The sequence below is a fragment of the Rhinolophus hipposideros genome (assembly GCF_964194185.1).
Source record: "Rhinolophus hipposideros genome assembly, chromosome: 10".
In the NCBI taxonomy this organism is placed as follows: Eukaryota; Metazoa; Chordata; class Mammalia; order Chiroptera; family Rhinolophidae; genus Rhinolophus; species Rhinolophus hipposideros.
In genome coordinates this window covers 5,964,967-5,979,154 of record NC_138056.1, presented here as the reverse complement: position 1 = coordinate 5,979,154, position 14,188 = coordinate 5,964,967, and the positions used below count along the sequence as shown (strand labels likewise).

Below are 14,188 nucleotides of genomic sequence, written 5' to 3'. Positions count from 1 at the left end.
AAACAAAGAAAAAAACAATAGCTAACAGGTGACTGGTTATGGCAGCTAAGGTGCATCTAAATAACGAAACACTATGTAGCCATTAAAACAGTGCTATAAAATATTTAATGACTAGTGTTCAATTTATGTTGCTAAGTGAAAAAGCTGATCACAAAACAGTATATACAGGAAGAACCTATTTTTGTATTCAAAAGATAACACAATAATTTATAAAGCAGGGGATGGCCAACATTCTCTGTAAAGGGCCAGATAGTATTTTAGGCTTTGTATTTCAGACACAATTATTCAATTTTAGTGTGAAAGCAGTCATAGACAAAAAGTAAATGAATCAAAAGTATGACTACGCGCAAATACAACTATTTGTGGACACTAAACTTTGAATATCGTAATTTTTATTTGTTGTGAAATATTCTTTTGTTTTCTTAAGCATTAAAAAATATAAAACCATTCTTAGCTCACCGGCTGTAGGAAAACTAGCAAAGGATTGGATTTAGCCTGCAGGCTTTAGTTTGCCCACCCCTAGTTTACAGGACATTCTACCAAAATGTTCATGGTGGACATGTCCCTCATGATGATCTGAGGTTATTTTCTCCCCCTACTGTGGTCTAGTTTTCTGAAACAGTATTCCGCCCCACCTCCCTCCCACCCCCAAGTATTTGCAAAGCTCTTCCGTTGTTCCCTCTTTAAATCTTTCCTGAAGTATATACATTTCCAGCAGTCCTGCCCTCAGCACCCTATTTAAAATTGCAACCTACCTGCCCATCTCCTTTACCTTGTGCATTCTTTTTGGTTTCTCCAATCACTTTTTAATAAACTAAGTAATTCACTTTTTAATATATTTACTGTTTGTTATATAAACCAACCCCCAACAATGTAAGCTCTACGAGAGCAGGGTTCTATTTTATTCACTGATGTATTCCAGGATCCTAAAATAGTGCCTGGCAAACGTTAGATTATTAAACATTTGTTCAATGTATGAATGATGTTGTATTACTTTTATAATTAGAAACCTAATATAGAAAGCTACCTAGAAACCTTCTGTGAGTCCCCATCCTTAACGAATGAAATCCACAAACTTGGCCAGGCATCGAACTCCCTTCAGAGTCCCGCCCACTTCTCCAGACCCGCCCCCCCGCCCCCGCCCACCCCCCCAGCACTCGCGGTAAACAGCGAGTGACCTCTCCCACCACCACTTAGAGACGCTGGAATCCCGCCACCCCCAAAGCACAAACACTACCCCCACGTGACCGGCGTCGCACCCGGTGGGCGTCACGTGACAGACTCAGCTTTCCTCCAATCGTTGTGCACGTTGTGGAGCTTCTTCCCAGGACCCAACCCGAGACTTAAAACACCCTATTCTCCCGCCCCCCAAACGGGTCGGCTCCCCGCTTCCAGCTGGGCGGCGGTGTATTTCAAGGGTCTCTTCTAAAGCGGTGTCCGGAGGTCCGGGCCTACTGCACACTCAGTCCCGGAAGTGACGTCTCCCAGAGGGGCCGGAAGTGTCAGTGGAGGGAGGGAAGATGGCGGAGGTGGTGAGTCCGGTGCCCGGGGCGGGGCGGAGGGAGCCAGGGGAGGTGGGTAGAGCCCGAGGCCCCCCAGTAGCCGACCCTGGCGCCGCGCTGTCTCCCCAGGGGGAGATAATCGAAGGTTGCCGCCTGCCGGTGCTGCGGCGGAACCAGGACAACGAAGATGAGTGGCGTGAGTGACGTCGGGGGGCGGGGCTAAGAACCTGAGGGCGAGGGGCGGGAGTCAACCAAACCCTTGGGAGGGGGAGGGGCTTCGAGAATTCTGGGGCAGGCGGGGCGCAGATACTCAGGAGGGGCGTGGCTTTTAGCCACTCCGAGATGGACAGGGCGGGGCTTGGAGAGGGGTTGGCACTGGGTGACTAAAGGGGGTTTGGGCGAGAGCTTCCAAGTGCTGGGGTTTAGAGATCAGGCCTGGGGGTGGAGTTCAGGTCGTAGGAAGGTGGAGCCTCATGGCCTGGCGGGTCTAACGCCCCTTCTTACGCTGTTCCCACAGCCCTGGCCGAGATCCTGAGCGTGAAGGACATTAGTGGCCGGAAGCTTTTCTACGTCCATTACATTGACTGTGAGTGCTGGGCCAGGGTGAGGACGGGCTGCAGGGTAGGGTTGGGAGGCAGTCTCTGGCATTGCTTCCTGAGACATCCCCACTGCTGCAGTCAACAAACGTCTGGATGAATGGGTGACCCACGAAAGGCTGGACCTGAAGAAGATCCAGTTTCCCAAGAAGGAGGCCAAGACCCCCACCAAGAACGGACTTCCTGGGTCCCGCCCCGGCTCTCCAGAGAGAGAGGTGGTGAGTAGGTCCCCTACTTCACCTCTTCTCTCCTGCCTCCTACTTCTCTCATCTTTTGGCCTCAGTGGCTCCTGGATGGGCTGGACCAGGCCACACCCTCCCCCCCTGGCTTCAGCTTGTAAAGGATGGGGACCAAGTTGCAGATGTAGCTCCTAGAGTCCAGCGGCTATTCCTGTGTCCTTGAGAGGGCAGCGGGTGGGGTTTGATCACTCCATGCTGAGGAGCCCCTATTCCCCTTCCCCATCCCACCACCATCCCCACCCCAGAGGAAGACCCTGGACCTATCTCTACAGCCGGCCTCCACCCAGGCCAGCGGGAAGACCTTGCCAATCCCGGTCCAGATCACACTCCGCTTCAACCTGCCCAAGGAGCGGGAGGCCATTCCCGGTGGCGAGCCCGACCAGCCGCTCTCCTCCAGCTCCTGCCTGCAACCCAACCACCGCTCAACGGTACCCTCAGCAATTCCAGGGACCTTGCTTTCCTCTCAGGTCCCACCTTCTCTACCTTCTGACCCACCTTTCTTGGTTTCTCTCTGCAGAAACGGAAGGTGGAGGTGGTTTCACCAGCAACTCCAGTGCCCAGCGAGACAGCCCCAGCCTCAGTTTTTCCCCAGGTGAGTCCTCCAAACCATCTCTTTCTTTCTTCTACCTCCCGGTAGCCCCTTTCAGACTCATCTCATAGCCACCCCTTCTGTTCCTACCATCTCACCTACAGAATGGATCAGCCCGTAGGGCAGTGGCAGCGCAGCCAGGACGGAAGCGAAAATCGAATTGCTTGGGCACTGATGAGGTAGGTCTGGGGAACAGGGAAGCTGGATGAAAAGGAGGAGAGATGGGTGGGGTGGCAAGTTTAAAAATAAGGAGTGTTGGGCAGCCGTGGTGTTGGTGGGATTGGGAGCCAGGCAGAGCTGGTTCAGATCGGTCATTGGGTGATCTCTCCCAAGTTTTCATTCAAAACTTTCCACATCTTTCATTCTTTATCTGGAAAGTGGGAACTATAGTACTTCCCTCGTAGGTTAGGCTTGAACAAGGAAATGTGTGGGGGAGCTGTAGTGTTTCCTGTAACGCGGTGTCTTCCAATGGCCCTGAGCAGGACTCCCAGGACAGCTCAGATGGAATTCCATCAGCTCCGCGCATGACTGGGAGCCTGGTGTCCGACCGGAGCCACGACGACATCGTCACCCGGATGAAGAACATTGAGTGCATCGAGCTGGGCCGGCACCGCCTGAAGCCGTGGTACTTCTCCCCGTACCCACAGGAGCTCACCACGTTGCCCGTCCTCTATCTCTGCGAGTTCTGTCTCAAATACGGCCGTAGCCTGAAGTGTCTGCAGCGCCACTTGGTATGAGGGGTCCCAGGAGGCCACCCTCTTAGCACCCCCACCCTGCCCCACCCCTGACCTTTCTCTCTTCCTCAGACCAAGTGTGACCTGCGACATCCTCCAGGCAATGAGATTTACCGCAAGGGCACCATCTCCTTCTTCGAGATCGATGGACGCAAGAACAAGGTTAGTGGCTGAAGGACAGCAGGGAAATCTTGGAGCTGGGGTTTGGGGGAAGTCAAATGAGCACCTTTTTCCTATTCAGGAAAACACTGAACAGTCTGGCCAACAGATGAGTTCACCCATTTTTATTGAGTTCGTGCTGTAGGGCAGGTGCTGGAAGGTATAGACAACCAGGAATTAGATAAAATCTCTGCTCTCTGAGAGCTCACAGTCCATAGGGAAAATAGGCGTGCCAACAGCCACTTAGATCCCAGTGTGATAAATGTCATGAAACAAAGGATGGGTTGTTAGGACCCAGAGGAGCTAGCCATCAAAGCTTCACAGAGGAGGTGACTTAGAAGCCTTGACAACAAGGTGGGCAAAGGAGTCCCAAGCAGTGGGGTCCTGAAGGGCAGGCGTGGATATACAGGTGGTGTGACAGGCAAAGACCCTTCTGGCCGAAGGGCAGAGAGAAAGAGGCAAGGCTGTTACAAGGGACAGAACTCAAGTGGTGGGTGGGAATGGCAGTTGGAGAGGAGCTGGGAACACCATAGGCTTGGGGCTTCAAACCTGCCTTAGTCTATGGCTGTGGAGAGGAAGGAGTAACCTGGAGGGACCCTTAAGAGAGACTGTGCTCATTCCTGGGGTCCAGAGGGTGCTGGGGGAGAGGCAGGCATCGTGACTGGCGGGGGAGAGCTCTGGCTTGGGTGCTGGGGGCGCTTGAGAGGAACATGCTGCTTTAACTGCTGGTTCTGGATTGTAAGTGTGGACTTGGGCATTAAGTGACAGTGCCCAGCAGGTGGTTAAGGAGCCATGTCTGATGCAGGAACAATTGTGTTTAGAGGTAAAGGAGCAAAAATCATTCTCCTGGAACTCATAAGGCTGTTATTTTGTTAAATTCCAGAATTTCTCACCTCAGTTGTAGACTACTAGATCAGTTTCCAAGACATGTGACCACGTTGTGTTTTTTCACAGACAGAGTCCTAAGACTGTCACATGGGCAGACTTCTCTCATAAGCCTTCATCGGTCTTTCTTCTTGGGGACAGCAGTTTTTTGATTGTTGTTAACAATAGCAGAGGGCAGTGGATGTCCCCCAGGCCAGATTGAGGTGGAGGCATGGGGAGCAAGGGTAAACCAGCCCCGCTCATCAGGAAGCGGGTTGTCCAGTAGAGCTGGTACCTGGGCTCTTCAGCCCTGAGAAGGGCCCTGCCATGTAATGGGTCAGACCCGAGGAAGGAAGGCTTATCACCTATCAGCCTGGGGTACAAAGCAGCTCCTGGTTGACCCTGGCCCAGTAGCCATGCTCAAGGAATCCCCAGTTATGACAGGCCTTTTTCTTTGCAGAGTTACTCCCAGAACCTGTGTCTTCTGGCCAAGTGTTTCCTCGACCACAAGACACTATACTATGACACAGACCCCTTCCTCTTCTACGTCATGACGGAGTATGACTGCAAGGGCTTCCACATTGTGGGCTACTTCTCCAAGGTGAGCGCTTAGCGGGCCTGCCGCTCAGCTCCGGCCTGAGCCAGGTCCCTTCTCTCACACTCACCTGACCCTTTTCCAGGAAAAGGAGTCCACAGAGGACTACAACGTGGCTTGCATCCTGACTCTGCCTCCCTACCAGCGCCGGGGCTACGGCAAGCTGCTGATCGAATTCAGTGAGTACCTGTGCTCCCAGGTGGGCGTGGGGGGTGCTGGCAGTCCGTCGGTGCCTCACACGCAGACGTGCTGGCTTGCTGGGAGTCTCGGCTCTGGCAATGCAGCCCCGCCACCAGGGTAGCTAGCCAGAAACCAGGATGAGACTCTCCCAAGGTCCTTCCATTCTCAGGGGGACTGCCCTGCTTATCTGGACTAGGTTCTCAGTCCCTCACCGTTTCTTGGCCAAGGTTCTAAGCACCACCCAACTTTTCCCAAATTGGATTCATCTGCTCCTGCCCAGGGCTTTGGGCACAAGCTGAGCCAGCCACTGTTGCTCATCCCCCTGGTCCTCTGATGTCATACAGGTTCCTGGGCAAAGCCCAGTGCTTCATTTCTCCACTTGTCCCCTAACCGTAGATGTTCAAAATGCTGTTAACACAGCAAACAGATGTAAGCGCTGACTTGCATGGATTTGGCCCCCACTCCTCGCATTGTCTGCTCAGTCTCTTAAAGCCCACAAAGGACTGTGCTCCTCATCTTTCATGAACTCTTCAGTGTGCCCTCAACCCCAAAGCCCCCTTCTGCTTTCCAGCCTCCATTCACTCGCCCCTCACTGAAGACAGGGAGGGAGCCGTAGCTGTTTGTCTGGTGAAGACACACAGGCTTGTCTCGAGCAAGGTGATGGTCGTCCATTTGAGAAATGTTATGGGTAGAATGATGTCAAGATGCGGCTCACATCTTCAGGAAGCCCTCAGCCTGCTCAAGCAGGCAGATGCTTCAAGAAACTCAGTCTAAGCCTTCGGGCTCAGACCTCAGTGGAGATGGGATGCAGGCGGGGCCACCAAGGAAGTGTGCTCAGTTCAGCAGACAGGGTGGCTGGCTGTTCCCTGGGGGGCTAGGAGTTCCCTATGGCTGAGGGCAGGGTGGTCTCTGGTTCATCTGTCAGGACTACACATGCACTGCAGACCCAACAGGGCTGAGTAGGAACCCAGTGTGTCCCCTTTCTGTGCTTCCTTTCTCCAAAGTACCAGCCTTCTCTGTCCTGACCACTGGGTTGCTTGGTGGAGGTCACGAGATCAGGCAAGAAGGGCTGATAAAGGTGTACCAAGGAGAGGATAGCACAAAGGGCTCTGGTCCAACACGAGGCTGGTTATGACGGGGTGAGGAAGGGCTTCTGGTAGTGGAGACATCCGAGGGCTCTGATGGAGAGAACGAAGGCTCTGCACAAGCAACTTGAGGCCACACGGTTGCAGAGCCTGAGGTCTTACCAGGAACTGCCTGCCAGTGCCCAGTGGTCAGCGGGTGAGGAGGGCAGAGCAGTCAGAGTGGGAGGGAAAGAGCTGCTGGAGAGGCCAGTTACGTGCTAAGGAGAGGCTCTAATGGGAAGCCCTTTGGCACTCTTCTCCTTATGGTGTGACGACCACCAGTCAGGCCAGCCTGGTCTTAGAGCTACTGACATTCCTCAGGTCACGGGGACTGATTTGACTGAGAATCCAAGCATCTCAGGCCTGGACTTGGGGTGGGGTTTGCCCGCTTTTCCTCCTCCCAGGTACAGAGTGGGACGACAGAAAAATGGGCATTTTCTTTAAGCCATTTTCTCTGCCTCCCCCGCCCCGCCCCTAAGCCCTCACTGGCTCCTGACACCCCTTTCAGTGCCCTCTGCACCCTCCACTTGAACTGAGCACACAGGTGAAGAGTGAATGTTCGTTAGTCCTTTATGGGGAAGCAGACACAGAGCAGACAAGCCATGTACCCCAGGACACAGAACTACCACATGACAGGGCCAGGATGGGAAGCAGGCAGTCTGTCTCTAACCTGCGCTCTTCAACACTGGTTATAGGAAGCTGTGAGTGCTTACCCACCCGCTCCCTCTCCACTGCTTTAGGCTACGAACTCTCCAAAGTGGAAGGGAAAACGGGGACTCCTGAGAAGCCCCTGTCGGATCTTGGCCTCCTATCCTACCGAAGCTACTGGTCCCAGACTATCCTGGAGATCCTGATGGGGCTGAAGTCGGAGAGCGGGGAGAGGCCACAGATCACCATCAAGTGAGCCTGGACCCACCTACGTGGGGGTGCACAGCATGCTCATTCCTGGGGCTCCTGGGGGCCTGGGGCGGAGAAGGCCCCAGGGGACCTGATCTTTGCCCTCCCACAGCGAGATCAGTGAAATCACCAGCATCAAGAAGGAGGATGTCATCTCCACTCTGCAGTACCTCAACCTCATCAACTACTACAAGGTAGGGGGGCGGGCAGGGGAGAGCGGTGTGGGGAGGGGCGTAGTGCAGGCCCCACATGTGCTGACCTGCCTGGTCCCATCTGCCCAGGGCCAGTATATCCTCACACTGTCGGAGGACATCGTGGATGGGCACGAACGGGCTATGCTCAAGCGGCTACTCCGCATCGACTCCAAGTGTCTGCACTTCACTCCCAAGGACTGGAGCAAGAGGGGGAAGTGGTGACCACGTGCTGCCCGTGATAGTGCCAACAAAGCTGGCAGAACTGGGGCTGACAGCCCACCCTGCCCCCACCAGGGCTCCCAAGAGGGACACCAAGGGAGACGGACCGGGCTGAGGACAGGTCCGCGAGAAGAGGATGGGCCTGGTAGGGGCCGGCTGGTACCCAGCACCAAAGTGAGCTCAGGGCTCTGGTCAGCTCTAAGGTCAGCTGGCTGCAGGCCCAGGCCTGCTGTGAACCAGGGACTGGAGGGAGCCAGGCAGCTGTGTACAGTGATGGGGGGTGGGGGAACTTTGTACAGAGGGTGGCTGTAAAAATTTCTTTTGTAAAGTAGGAGTTGGGGCAGGGGGCGGGAGGGGGATACTGGCTGCAAAATTCTGGTCTCTTTTGCCCCCACCACCCCCTGGCAATAAACTGTTTCTCCAGGCCAGAGCCAGGAAAGGTTCTTGTGGGAGACGGGGCAGTGCCGGCTTAGGGGCCCCAAGGTATGGGCAGACTCACGGGTGCTGTGAAGAGCTTGTTTATTGGGGTGATGAAATCAGTGGTTCCAAAGTGAAGAGCTGGTTTACTGGGGTGAAAGGATCGGTGGCTTTCAATTGCCAGCTCTGGTTCTCAGTCCTCCTGCACCGGTGCATGAATCTGCAAAAGGGGTTACCTCCTATTGGATTTCTAAGACGGAGTGGCTGGGTGGCCCACATGCTGGGAGAGGAACCTGCTGCTTTGAATAACAGCCCCTTCCAGGCCAGAGAAGAATGGTGGGGAAGCCACGCTGCCCTTGCCCAGTCTAACCCTCCTGTCAGACCCAAGCTCCATCTGTCCCATTGTGTTCCCCAGCCCTAAAGCCCCAAATCCACTCGGGCAATTGCTGGGCAACCCAGGAAATAACTGAAGCCAGAGAGGGGGAATGCATGGGGCCTGGGAGGAAGAGGGCGCATCTATGGACTCACCGCTGCAGCAAGGCTGGGCCAGGTTAAGGCCGCACGCACTTTGGCATCCGGGCCAGGGATGGTCTCCAGGCCCCACACGGTGAAGCGGCTGAAACTGGCAGAGGCTCCCATGAAGCGGTCCTGGGGAAGAGGTCCGACTCAGCATGGGGGCCGCTGCTCCCACCCGCACCTCTGGCCAACTCTAGTCCCCTGTGCTCACGAAGTCCCGCTCCAGCGCCTCGGGGGGTTCCAGCAGCTCCTGCTCCTCTTCATTCTCTGAACCCTCTGAGAAGTCCTGTTTCCCCAACACCTCTCCCTTCTCTTCCATCCTCATCACGTATCCCAGGAGGCTGGGCGGCACCTCCACCTCCTCGCCCCGTAGGCTGCGGCCCCGAAACGACACTTCAAGTCCTGGAAGAGGCAGGCGCAGGGCCTCAGGGAAGGCCTGATCCAGGCCCTGCGGGGCAAACCCGAGGGCGGACCTCCAGCTGCCTCCGGTGGACCACGATTCCCCAGGAGCCCTCGTGCCCCTCCACGCCGAGCGGAGCGCGGCGCCGGCGCGGGGGCTGCCGGGAGCTGTAGTCCGGCCGCGATCGCTCACCTCGCGGACCCTGGCGGATGGCCGGAGTAAAGAAACGCTCCACGGGGGCGGGCCGGTTAACCGGGATTTCACAGGGCAGAAGGTGCAGCGTGACGGGGCTGGCGTTGCGCAGAGTGATGGGGCGCAGGTGGACGCGGTGCTTCACGACGTCTTCCTCGTCGCTGCTCTCCATCCTCCGCTGCGATTCCGCGGGTCGCTGGCCGAGGCCGAAGCTGGCGCGTAAGCCGCGCGAAGCCTGTCGGGAGGCCGTGGGCAGTCAACGCAATCTCCTGGGAAGCGTAGTACTTCTCTGCGGCTCTTCTGCAAGCTCCACCTCCCTGTGTTCAAGTCCAGCTTTTTTTGTTTTCCTTGAAAATTTTCAAATACAGTTTACATACAATATGATATTAGTTTCAGGTGTAGAGCGGTACATTTGTTTTCCAAAATGTACACTTTTTATATTGACTGGTAGGGAGTTTTTAATTTTACTAGGGACGTCAACCCTTCTTCAAATGCATGGAAGATATATTATCCGAATTTGTGGTTTGTCTCCCAAACCTGTGTATAGTCTATTTTTATTAACACAAAAGATAAATTTGTGTAGTCAAATTTATCGGCTTCTTTTGTTTTCACAATACTTTTTTGGTTTATCTCTAATGTTTGTTCAGATACCCAACTTAGGTATGTTTTGTCAAGTTGTCTCATAAAACAAACACCTACAAACTGGTAATTCAGATTAAAATTGCATTTAATTCTTAGATTTGAGAAAGAGAAAAACATCCCCAGACGTCCAGAAAATGGACTTGGTGTTCTGTTGAACATGAACAATTTCACAGAACATCATCAGACAAGGTCACTCCGACATAAGGGATCAAGACAAAAACAAGATCACTCTGTAATCGTGTGAATGTGGACAAAGACACGAACATTGTCCAACCCTACAAAAATGATGAAACAGCCCTCTATAAGTGGACTGTTGCTGTTTTGGGGGGCTAGGGGGAAGGGGAACAGGACTTTATTTATTGGGGAACAGTGTGTATGTACTTCCAGGACTTTTTCCAAGTCAAGTTGTTGTCCTTTCAATCTTAGTTGTGGAGGGCGCAGCCCAGCTGCAGGTCCAGTTGCCTTTGCTAGTTGCAGGGGGCACAGCCCACCTTTCCCCACTTGAGTCGAACTGGCAACCTTCTGGTTGAGAGGACGCACTCCAACCAACTGAGCCATCTGGCACTGGCCCATATGGGAATTGAACCGGCAGCCCTCTGCCCTAGGAGCATGGAACTCCAACCGCCTGAACCGCCTGAGCCCCCAGGGCGGCCCGACTGTTGCTTCTTTACCAATTACAGCTTTAGGCTCCGTCTAGTTAAGATCTGTTAACTTTATCCCATCAAAGAAAACCCACTTCCTGACAGCATCCAATCCAGAGAAAAGTCCCACTTCCTTAAACCTTCCTCCCAATCACCTAACACAAGCCCAAATCCTATAAATCCTTCCTAACACCCTCTTACTGAAATGCCCCACAGTGCAAGAGTAATAAACTCATTTGTTCAGCCACAGATGTGTTCCTGGTGGTCTTCGGCTGGAGGGCGTTGACAGAGTGTTGCTTTGGTTTTCTATCAACAATAAGATACTACCATTTATTCATGTCTTTATTTTATGTCTCTGCACAGTTGTGAGGTTTTCTTCACAACTTTCTAGGTATAATAATACCTAAATTATTATATTTTAAAGTTTTTTTCCTATATAGCTTATACTTGTTTCTATTACAAATTAGGTCTTTTTTCCACTTTTTCTGATTATTACTTATCTGCAACAGAGTTTGGCAAACCTTTCATACGGTCTCCAACACAATTGATCAACTTTGTCATTGTAGCATAAAAACAGCCATAGACAATATGTAAATGACTGAGTATGACTGTGTTCCAATAAAACTTTATTTGCAAAAACAGGCAGTGGGCTGGATTTGGCCTGCAGGCCATAGTTTTCAGGAAAGCTGTTGATTCTTACATATTAGTTTTTAACCAGATATCTACTGAATTTTTTTATTACTCCTAATAGTTTTCATTTAATATTCTTGAGTCTTCCAGAATTAGTCATCTGACTTCCAAATAATGATAATTTTGCCTCCTCATTACATCGTGTAATTGGTTTTCTGGCATTATCAGAACAATCTCAAATATTACTGATCGTTATCGGACATCGTTTTCTTTTTCATGAAACTTTCATGGGAAACTGTTTTGCTACTTTACCAATAATCATAAAGCCACCTTTCAATAGCCACCTTTCAATTTGTTATATATGTCTTGTTAAGTACTACAAGGGTTTTTAACTCAAGAGTAGATGTTGGATTTTAGTTTTTATATTTTTATTTTTTAAAAGATTTTACTGGGGAAGGGGAACAGGACTTAACTGGGGAAGTGTGTGCTTCCAGGATTTTTCCCAAGTCAAGTTGTCCTTTCAATCGTAGTTGTGGAGGGTGCAGCTCAGCTCCAGGTTCAGTTGCTGTTGTTAGTTGCAGGGGGCACAGCCCACCATCCCTTGTGGGAGTCCAACCGGCAACCTTGTGGTTGAGAGGACACATTCCAACCAACTGAGCCACCTGGGAGCTCAGTGGAAGCTCAGCTCAAGGTGCCATGTTCAATCTTAGTTGCAGAGGGCGGAGCCCACCATCCCTTGCAGGAGTCGAACCAGGAGTCTGGTGGTTGAGAGCCCACTGGCCCATGTGGGAATCGAACCGGCAGCCTTTGGCATTAGGAGCACGGAGATCCAACTGCCTTGATCCACCTGGCCTGCCCTATTTTTCATATTTTTAGTTCTATAAGTTTCCCGTAGTCTGGATTTCAGTGATTGCATTCCTGTACTGTCGTGTTCATATGCCCTGTATTTCCTGTAAAGTAGATCTAGAAGCTTCATTGGATTCTGTGTGTGTGTGTGTGTATGTGTATGTGTCTCCATCAGAACGGACATAATATCTTATGTCTCTCTATTGTGAGGCTAGCAGCCCTCGTTGATCATTACCTGGATCCTTTCATTACTAGGGGTTACCAAACTGATTTTCTAAATTCACCAATTCTTCTTCATTTACTAGCTGGAATACATCTATAAGAAAGAAAACTCCCATCAACTATTTGGTGGCCCACTGGTACGGTGAGAATAAGAAAGGCAAAATAATTGCTTGATACTTTCCTCTTATTTTCTAGTTTTTAAAATAGTAAGTTTTTTCCTAGCATGTTCCGATGGTGACCTTGAAAACAAATATTAAATAATGGATTTTAGCATTTTGAAGTGTTTCAGTTAATTGTAGTTATTATTTTTTAATTTTTATAAGATTTTATTTGAGCCAAACCGATGACTATGCCAGGAAGCAACATTTCAAATGCTTCTATTGTAGTTATTATTCGAATTGCCCCGCCTTTTGCCCCTGGGAGCCTCTTCAAGTTAGCTCTCCAGTCTTTTGATTGTGACCCTAGTAGACTTTTATAAGTTGCTTTGTCTTCTGGAACAATGAGATTTGTTTTCATGCCTTCTAACACAATGTCCATTCCTGCAGCCCGTGGGTCAAGGAGTAACTTCGACTCTCAAGTCTTATTATTTAAGAAATACATTTTGTAAGACTGTAGCTCCCATAGATAATGATTCGTCTGGTGGATGTGGGCAAAATACATTGAAAACCTTCGGGAAAGGATTCACCATTTTGAATGCCATTAAGAACATTTGTGATTCCTGGGAAGAGGTCAAAATATCAACCTCAACTGGAGTTTGGAAGAAGTTGACTCCAACCCTCTGGATGACTTTGAGGAATTCAAGACTTCAGAGGAGGAAGTAAGTGCAGATGTGGTGGAAAGAGCATGAGAACTAGAATTAGAAATAGAGCCTGAAGATGTAACCAAACTGCTGCCATCTCATGATCAAACTGTAACTGATGAGGAGTGGCTTCTTCTGGATGAGTAAAGAAAGTGGTTTCGTGAGATGGAAACTACTCCTGCTGAAGATGCTGTGAAGATTGTTGAAATGACAGCAAAGGATTTAGAATATGACAGAAACTTAATTGAGAAAGCAGTGGCAAGGTGTGAGAGGACTGACTCCAGTTTTGACGGAAGTTTACTGTGGGTAAAACGCTACCAAACAGCAGCACATGCTACAGAGAAATTGTTTGTGAAAGAGTCAGTCGATGTGGCAAACTGCATTGTTGCCTTATTTTAAGAAATCGCCCCAGCCACCCCAATCTTCAGCAACCAGCACCCTGATCAGTCAGCAGGCGCCAACGTCGAGGCAAAACCCTCCACCAGCAAAGTGATTACAACTCGCTGAAGGCTCAGATGGTTAGCACTTTTTAACAATAAAGTATGTTTTAATTAAGGTATGTGTATTGTTTTTTAGATGTAATGCTATTGCACACGTAATAGACTACAGTGTTGTAAACATAACTTTTATATGCACTGGGAAACCGAAACATTTGTGTGACTCACTTCATTGTGATACTCACTTTATTGTGGGGTCTGGAACCGATCAGCAACTTTTCCAGGGTCTGCTTGTACTTTGTGTCACTCAAGGCATTGGTCCATTTCATTTAAGTTATCAGATTGTGGGCATTGAGTTGTTCATCATCTTTCTTTATTTTCTTTTTAATGTCCGTGGGATCAGTAATATGACCCCTCTTTTGTTTCTGGCATTAGACTTCTTGGAATGAGTCCAGAGTGTAATATTAACTGATCTGTGAATAATCAGCAAAGAGCACCTTCTGTGGGTGTATGAAGTTGACACATTCCTTTTTCAATCATGCCTATCCTTGACC

At 50.6% G+C, this 14,188-nt stretch overlaps 2 protein-coding genes across 9 annotated transcripts; one reads left to right on the top strand and one right to left on the bottom strand.

Moving 5' to 3' along the window:
- Positions 1 to 1,241: 1,241 nt before the first annotated feature.
- KAT5 (lysine acetyltransferase 5) lies at positions 1,242 to 8,335 on the top strand. Of its 8 annotated transcripts, none has more exons than XM_081064224.1 (14): positions 1,242 to 1,532; positions 1,632 to 1,698; positions 2,020 to 2,088; positions 2,180 to 2,316; positions 2,610 to 2,765; positions 2,855 to 2,929; positions 3,031 to 3,105; positions 3,409 to 3,657; positions 3,733 to 3,822; positions 5,144 to 5,284; positions 5,364 to 5,457; positions 7,323 to 7,482; positions 7,592 to 7,673; positions 7,761 to 8,335. In XM_081064224.1, the coding sequence occupies exons 1-14, from the start codon at positions 1,521 to 1,523 to the stop codon at positions 7,893 to 7,895; spliced, it is 1,542 nt and encodes a 513-aa protein (XP_080920350.1). In that variant the 5' UTR covers positions 1,242 to 1,520; the 3' UTR covers positions 7,896 to 8,335. The 8 variants fall into 8 exon arrangements, with proteins under 8 accessions (XP_080920350.1, XP_080920352.1, XP_080920348.1 ...); XM_081064223.1 differs by having other exon boundaries at positions 1,450 to 1,532; positions 2,583 to 2,765; XM_081064227.1 differs by having other exon boundaries at positions 1,496 to 1,532; positions 1,603 to 1,698; positions 2,583 to 2,765.
- A 31-nt stretch (positions 8,336 to 8,366) lies between these two features.
- RNASEH2C (ribonuclease H2 subunit C) lies at positions 8,367 to 9,641 on the bottom strand. The gene is made up of 4 exons (XM_081064229.1): positions 9,418 to 9,641; positions 9,037 to 9,227; positions 8,838 to 8,957; positions 8,367 to 8,529 (listed from the first exon to the last, which is right to left on the bottom strand). The coding sequence occupies exons 1-4, from the start codon at positions 9,587 to 9,589 to the stop codon at positions 8,503 to 8,505; spliced, it is 510 nt and encodes a 169-aa protein (XP_080920355.1). The 5' UTR covers positions 9,590 to 9,641; the 3' UTR covers positions 8,367 to 8,502.
- Between the last annotated feature and the right edge of the window lie 4,547 nt (positions 9,642 to 14,188).